Source organism: Artemia sp. Qi Xiang Cuo, chromosome 11 (assembly GCF_049724085.1).
Source record: "Artemia sp. Qi Xiang Cuo chromosome 11, ASM4972408v1, whole genome shotgun sequence".
Lineage (NCBI taxonomy): Eukaryota > Metazoa > Arthropoda > Branchiopoda > Anostraca > Artemiidae > Artemia > Artemia sp. Qi Xiang Cuo.
The window spans coordinates 9,826,955-9,835,813 of NC_142804.1; the positions used below are offsets into that span (position 1 = coordinate 9,826,955).

At 32.4% G+C, this 8,859-nt stretch overlaps 1 protein-coding gene across 2 annotated transcripts in view; it reads left to right on the top strand.

Moving 5' to 3' along the window:
* LOC148946612 (uncharacterized) overlaps positions 1-8,859 on the top strand; it is a 72,901-nt gene that overhangs the window by 34,926 nt on the left and 29,116 nt on the right. For both annotated transcript variants that reach the window (XM_089096283.1, XM_089096284.1), the window contains exon 5: positions 8,147-8,288. In XM_089096283.1, the coding sequence (XP_088952409.1) occupies positions 8,147-8,288 (142 nt within the window). The remainder of the gene's footprint in view (positions 1-8,146; positions 8,289-8,859) is intronic.

Below are 8,859 nucleotides of genomic sequence, written 5' to 3' on the forward strand. Positions count from 1 at the left end.
TTTATATATATATGTATATATATATATATATATATATATATATATATATATATATATATATATATATATATATATATATATATATATATATATATATATATATATATATATATATATATATATATATATATATATATATATATATATATATATATATATATATATATATATATATATATATATATATATATATATATATATATATATATATATATATATATATAAATTATTACAATCCATTATAATATTGTTGTAATTTTAGGTCTTTTATATTATAATTTTAAGCTATTTTTGCTCATCTTTCGCAAAATTATTAATTAAGTCTCCACTTTGAACATTCCCTTCTTACCAAAAAAGGGAGAAGGCAAAATATCTCTATAGTTTGTTGCTTCATGGTAATCCTACTTATTGGTTTATTAATACAGAAGAATAATCAACGATTATTCCTGTGACTGTGAAAATCTTATCCATTTTAATGCTTGAAAGTTGGCAGAAGGAACTCCTATGGCTCCTATGGCTCCATAGTAGCTATGGCTACTATGGCTCCATGTCCGATTGTTAACTAGAGCCAGGTCCAGAAGCTCTGGAATTGGCTGACTGCCGCTAAATAAAAAAAAACCCTCATGTAAAGTGAACTTTGTTGCTAGAAACCTGTGAAACTTAACTGAATCTTGTTAGGAATGGGCTCATCGATTAGTAAAGGGTTATCTAGATAGTAAGCAGAGATTAATAGAAGGAATGGTAAGAATAATCGCTCCTTCTGAACCATAGAAATGGAAGTAAAACTAGTGTATTAAACTGAAACAGTTTTGTGAGCAAAACTGTTTTTAACTATTAGACGAACTGTCAAGTTCAAAGAAAATCATCATGGAAACTGCTTTTGCCAAGTTAGAGCGTTTTTCAGTTTAAATGTTTCAGATGAGTGAATAAAGAAAAAGGATAAATGAGGGTTTTAATATTATTATTATATTTTATGAGGGTTTAGTGAGGTTTTATGAAACCTCACTATTATATGTTAGAGGGTTTTATTTAATATTATTGGTATGTTCAAAAGAAACAAGAAAATGAATAGTAGTAAATGAAAGGTACTGTAACTTGTGTGTAATCGTAATTGATCCGTTATTGCTCTGTTCTAAATACCTTCTTTTCTAAGGCCCCACAAAGGGTTTCAGCAAATATAATTGCTCCTTCTGAACCATAGAAATGGAAGTAAAACTAGCGTATTAAACTGAAACAGTTTTGTGAGCAAAACTGTTTCTAATTATTAAATGAACTGTCAAGTTAAAAAAAATCATCATGGAAACTGCTTTTGCCAAGTTAGAGCGTTTTTCAGTTTAGATATTTCAGATTACTGAATAAAAAAAAGAAAAATGAGGGTTTTAATATTATTGTTATATTTTATGAGGATTTAGTGAGGTTTTATGAAACCTCACTGTTTATCATTATATGTTAGAGGGTTTTATTTAATATTATTAATATGTTCTAAAGAAACAAGAAGATGAATAGTAGTAAATGAAACAATTTCCGGACCTTTCAACTACGTTGAACAAAATGGCTATCTCAAAATTTCGATTGGATGTGTTTGGGTACTCTAACTTGTAATCGTAATTGATCCGTTATTACTCTAATCTAAATACCTTTTGTTGCCAAGGCCCCACAAAGGGTTTCAGGAAATATAGCCCGTGGTTCACAGTTGTGAAGTAAAAGAAGGAATAACCTGTAGAATGAGATTCGAACCCTCTATAGGCATAATAAAATTCTTAGCTGCCAATCTGTTCCGAATTTAACTGGGATTTAATTGGCCATTCTGATGAATATGGATGAAAAGAATGTGACCCTTCTCTCAAAGAAGCCTGATTGATTGTGAATACCGAAAACCAGAACTGTAGCTGGTGAGTAGGTTTTGTTAAATAAATTCTGCCTTTCCTCGTAGTGAAATCGGTCGATGAAAATAAATTTGGTACCTTCACTTCCCACCTTCCACGGTCGGTTAGGTGCACGCCATAGACAGGCATAGAAATGAGTCTATTCCTTACTTCTCACTAATTTTGTTTTAGGTCTGACGTCCCGTTCTGGCAGAGGTACTTACGAGGAGAATTTAGAGATTCTCTCTACTTCTCTTCAGAAACTGAATCGATCCGAGACTCTGGCAAGGCAAAAATAATACAGTTACTCTTACCGCAACCTAAATTTGGCTCAGGTCTAGTAGCATCTTCTACTAAATATTCTGACTTCAAGAAATTAAGGTTCTTTTTCTTTTTCTCCCCTGCAGAGTCGGGACCGTATCCTGATTCCCAAAAAGCACAGCATTTGCTCTTTCTTCGGCAACATTTATATCGGGGGCTCTTCAAATAAAACATCTTACGGAAATAAAATAAGTACCATTAGCTTACATATTTTATGCTCTTTCCGAATACCATGTTCGCGTTTCTGCCAATGCACACCATCTCCTCTGATCACTAATGGTCCCATATATAGCCCTAGGTAAAGAAAAGGGTAAAGAACATGGTATTGGAGTTTATTGTCCCTACCTGTGGTGCTGATTTCCGTTTCATACCCCTTTAGCCAGGAAGTGTAATGGAGGGTTGGAAGCCTGCTAATCCGTGCTTTCGCACATCCTTCCTGTTTACCTTCCCCAGATTTCTCCAGGTACCCATTTAGAACTGGATTGACTATGACTGAGCTTACAGAGTGAAGCCACTGGCCCCCTGCTCCAAATAGCCAGTGACACCAGGACTTGAACCCCCGTCCTCATGAACAAAGGATATATACTAAACTGAATAAAATAACACTAAAATGATAAAATTCTTTTTTAATCATTTTTATCATTTTAAAATGATTAAAATGATGAAAAACAATGAAGAAATAGATTATTACGGCTATATATGAGACCGTCAGAGGGGTGGGGTACATTTTCAGAAAGGGCTATACGATATTAAACAAGAGCATAAAACAAAAAATTTACTGGTACTACTTTATTTTGTTTAGCATGTTTCCTTTAGAAAAGGCCACCCACTAAATATATCCCGTTCATATGTTTCCTTCTGATGAGCCCCCAATCTAGAAAGTTATCCTTGCTTCCCTGTAATTCGGCTACCTTTAGACGAACCCCTCTGGTAAATGGCTAGAAATTAGGATCCCCGTTCCTTTATCTGCGCTAGGCTCCTCGACGAACTCCCAGCAAGTAAAACAAAACTTCCTCTTAAGTTTAGTTAAGATCTGGGAATCTGTCGTGGTAGGTGCCACGATGACAACCGTTTAGTACAAAATTCAATAAAAAATTCATCAAAATCAAGGATTTCGCTAACAAAAATTTCCGAATGTGTGATTTCCAGAAAGGCTTTTCCAGGATAATTTCTAGAAATCCAGGAGAAATAAGATGTTCAATTTCAGTCTTCCAAGAGATAATTTCATTCTACTTTATGAATCCGACATTACTATCCCTAAGAAGTTTATTTTCGGAGCTAGGATGATTTAGTTCTGTGTCCTATTTACACTATTTAGAAAGAAATACTTCTTTTTTTTTCTCCGGAAAACTATTGAAAATTGGCTAACTTTGTATGGAAAAAAAAGTTTAAAATTTCTGGATCATACTGTTTACTGTGATCGAGATACAGAAAGTGATACATACGATACATGCATGTGATAAGTGATACATAAATAAGAGATACAATGACTAACACCACTTACAGCTTAGATTGGTATCAAACAGTTTGTGGTAACGAACTGTAAGTAAGGAGCGACCCGGCTCAATGGTAACTGAAACTCTAAAAAACGGGATTTGATACCAATAGATACATCAAAAGAATCAGATTTTAATGCTGATTTCAAATAAATATGTTTCATCAAATTTAATCTAACTAACCAAAAGGTACGTGCCTGAAAAAATTTGGCTGATTTTCAAAAAAGGTGGAAAGACCCCCTAAAAGCTATAGAACCTTAATGAAAATCACATCATCATATTCAGCGTATAAGAAAACCCTACTCTAGAGGTTTCAAGCTCCTATCTGAAAAATTGTGGAATTTTTTATTTTTTGCAAGAAGAAAGATCACGGATGCTTGTTTATTTGTTTATTTGTTTGTTTGTTTGTTTTTGTTTTTTTTCCTCAGGGGTGATCGTATCGACCCAGCTGTCCTAGAATATTGCGGGAGGGCTCAGTCGAACAGAAATTAAAAGTTCTAGTGCCCTTTTTAAGTGACCGAAAAAAATGAAGGGGACCTAGGCCCCCTCCCACACTCATTTTTTTCTCGAAGTCACCCGATCAAAATTTTGAGATAGCCATTTGGTCCAGCATGGTCGAACATATGATTAACTATGTCCTTTAGGATGACTTAATCACCCAAAGTCCCTGGGGGGAGGGCTAAAAGTTATGAACTTTACCCAATGTTAACAGGTAGTATTGGTTATTGGGAAGTGTACAGACGTTTTCCGTCTTTTGGGAGTGGGGGGTGGGGATGGGTCAGGGCTATGTGGAAGGATCTTTATATGGAGGAAGTTTTCGTATGGGAAGGGATATTGCTATAAAGGGGGCGCTGGGTTTCCCAGCATCATTTAAAAAAATGATCAGAAATTAAATAAAAAAAACAAATTTTTCAACTGAAAGTAAGGAGCAACATCAAAACTTAAAACAAAGAGAAAATATTACGTATATGATTGGGTTCGGCCCCTAATCAATACCTCACTCTTTAAGCCAAAATTTGTTTAGTACTTTCATAAGAGCTTTTTATTCTAATTAACGGCCTTTGTGATTAAGGGTCATTTTTAAAGAATTGGAACAAAATTCAAACTTTAGCTTAAAGAGCGAGGTATTGACTAGGGGGCGAACCCCTTAATATACGTATTAAAAATATAAGAATATAGAGGTTCGTTACGTAAGTTAATTCGTAAGTTACGTATATTTATTACTAATAAAAACGTTCGTAAATAAAATTAAACAACATTCGAGAAAGCCATTTAACCAAATAAAAGTAAAATTAATATGCAAATTTGGTGTTGATTATTCGTATACGGTGAGCTAAAATCTAAACATGCATTTATTCAAAAACGTTCAAAAATTAAATAAAAAAACAACTTTTTTTTACCTGAAAGTAAGGAGCGACGTTAAAACTTAAAACGAACAGAAATTATTCCGTATATGAAACGGGCTGTCTCCTCCGCAACGCCTCGCTCTTTACGCTAAAGTTTGACTTTCCCACAACTATATTTTTTTAAACAATAAAAAACTTTAGCGTAAAGAGCGAGGCGTTGAGGACGGGACAGCCCCTTTCATATACGGAATAATTTCTGTTCGTTTTAAGTTTTAACGTCGCCCCTTACTTTCAGTTAAAAAGGCTTGTTTTTTTTTATTTAATTACCGATAAGAACTAAACAATTTGCAATTAAGCTTAAGTTAAGGTTAATCTTGATTTATTAAAACTTGGATCAAACAGTTTATGGTAGGGTGGTAACGAGCCAACATTTGTCAACCGAAACTTTAAAAAAAGAAATTTTGATAGTAACAGTTTTATCATAACAATTTCTGTTTTGTGATGATTCCGAATATGTGAAAGTCATTCCATTTAAAACTACTTTAATTTAAACTAATTTAATTTGATTAAACTAATTTAACTAATTTAATTAATTTAAACTAATTTAATTAATTAAACTAATTTAATTTAATTAAAAGGTTATGAGCCTGAGATGATTTTTGCAGTAAAAAAATATATATATATATATATATATATATATATATATATATATACATAGAACTCTCTCCCTAGATTTTAGGGGCTAGAAGGATGCAGTATTGATGAAAATTACACCATCGTATTCAGCATGTCTAGAAAATTGATTTCCCTGGATTCCTGCCCTTATGTGCAGAAACACAAAATGTTTTAATTTTCCTCCCAAATTTTGGTGATTGATGCGTATTGATACGATTGATGCGTATATTCGTCTATTAGTTTTGTTCTTTCCCTCAAGGGTGGACATAGTAGTGATTGTAAAATATAAGGAAAGGGCTTATTTGAACGTAAATTTTCTAGGACCATTAAAAATTAACAAAAGAGATTGTCCCGCAGGAAAGTACCGGTGTCCGCCATATCGTGCCGCAAACCAAAAATATAGAGGGCTAAGAGGTGATTGAGTTAAAATTAAGAGATCGCCAGTCAGCTTTCGAAAAGCTGCATAAATATTCTAGCGGTTTTAATAGTAACGCTGTGACATGGCCCCACAATTGTTTCTATGCATATACACAGTCCGTGCCAAATAAAGGGTTGTTATATCAAACATAAAAGTATTAGGCCAAATATATATTGGTGCGAGACGAAAATCAGGTCAAATTGGGTGGGAGGCTGTTGTAAAGAAAGATTTAAGGGAAATTTGTAACTTCTTGGGAGGGTGTTACGAGGGAAGCATTTGAATAGATTGGGATTGCGGAGGGGCCTGCCTGGCTGTGTTAGCCTCAGGTGGCTTGGTGCTGCATTGAGTTAATTGTAGTAGTAAAATATAAAGTATTGCTGACGATTTTACAATATCATATTATTTTGGACCAGCTCTTGGGGGTTGGGAGGTTTACTGGCTGTATTTTTAGGGCCAATTTTTTTTCGTGGAAGTATTCTGTTTTCAACATCGCGTTGATTAAGATGTTCATTTATTAATTGTTTGTTTTTGTTTATCATTTTATTTGTTGCAATTGACCAGAGGTTTTTTTTAAACAAATATAATACCATACGCTTACCTGGGAAGAAGGACTGGAAAAGGGCTGGTTTTTTTTAAAACAAATATAATACCATACGCTTACCTGGAAAAGGAAGAAAGGAAGGAAGAAGGAAAAGGAAGAGGGAACAGCTGTGTTTTGGTTGGAAGCTCCCCTCATATTTAGATTACGCCAAACATGGTATTGAAACAAACACAAGTTAGATAAGAAAATCAAATTCAAATAAAGAGTTATATCAAAACTCAAAACGAAGAAAATTACTTTGCATATAAAGCCCTCTCATCTCTCCACTCCTTATACTTAAGTTTGGCTTTTTCCACTTACACTTCCAGAGCTAAGTCTCTAATGAAAGAACAATGTTACAAAAAGCCTGTTTATTTTTTCACAGTGCCTCGAGAATGTTAGGGTTCGTTTATTTGCATTTGTTTTAAATTATCAAACTTGAAATTCAAGTTTTTCGAAAGGTAATTGGTAAATAAAACATCTGGAATCAGGGCCGTATCCAGTATTTTATTTTTGTTCGGTAAATTTTTATACACATAGATTTAAAAAACGCAACAAAAATTTGTTTACCTGTATTTTTTTATTTAAGATACTTTTTACTTTTTCTTACATAAAAGACACTAAAACAAAAGAGAAAAAACATAAAAAGAGGGGAAAAGAGCGAGAAAAAAAAACTAACAACTTGCAGAATCTAATAACGCAATAATGTAGAGAAATATGGACGCAAGCTGTTTTTATTATTATTGTTATTTAATTTTCAACTCACTCTTTATACTAAAAAAGGGTGAGTAGCAAAATAGGGACAATTAGTATTTGAAAGCTTTCTTTGTAGTACTTGTAATTTTACTGTAATTTCAGAAACAAGAAATTTGCTAATAAGAACCCGGTTTTTAGTCTAAGGAGGAAGAAACAGTAAAAATTTACAAAACCTAAAATAATTAATCCAAATTTTTTAACTTTTTTTCTTAAGAAGAGGAAAAATTCCAGAAGCAAGAAGAATTGAATGGTCACAAATAATTGAGTAGAGCTTGGCCAACGTAAGTTTATTATATTTACCTCTATTGGCAACAACCTTAACATATCCTAATTGGATTTTCTTATTAATATTGGAGATTGTGTACTGGCGTAAGCTTGGAAGAGTATTAGTAATATAAATACCAAGCCGTCGAAGAGAATCTACGAGAGGGATAGTAAAGCCACTAAAACGAAGGGGGAGTACTAAAGTTTCTGTTAAATGACAGAAATTCACAATTATCAACATTAAGAGAAAGTCCTGTATCCGAAAAAGGAGTAGCAACACGAGAAACCATGTTAGATAGACCATTTTTAGGCAAATAGCAATCAAAATTTTAATTTTGGTCACCTTTTTTAGAGATTGGCAATATGTTTTCACCTTTCAATATTTCTAGACTATTTTGATGGATGTATTATATTTTTGTTTATAGGAAACCTCTGCCTTCACGGACTCATGATCATAGGCGACCAACTCGATCTGCAACTGTTTCACTACACCCTTACAGTACTCAAAGTACAAGCCTCCATGAAACATTTACTGATGCCCATGATGATATTTATACACTGCCTAATGTAAGCACTATGGCCTAAGTATTGCAAACTTTAGTCAGTTTCTATCTGTAGTTATTGCTAAAAAATTGGGGCAATTCAGGGCCCAATTGGAGCAAGTCTATAAAACACAATAGTAACGAAAGTTCAAAAAAAAATTCATTAAATGCACCGATCATTTATTGAAAAAACTTCTATTTTGTGTTTGCAGTTTGTACTACTTGTTCATTTGCATGGTAATAATTTTCTTGAATAAATTCAGAAATAGACTTCTTATTTGGCTTCAAAATTTTCCCCATTTGACATAGTACTGTTTTTGACAATAATTTTTGAGGATTTTTTAAATATATTATTCATATCTGTATTATGTTTATCTGCATATCTGTATATATGTATATATATATATATATATACAAAGCGATATATATATATATATATATATATATATATATATATATATATATATATATATATATATATATATATATATATATATATATATATATATATATATATATATATATATATATATATATATATATATATATATATATATATATATATATATATATATATATATATATATACATCACCT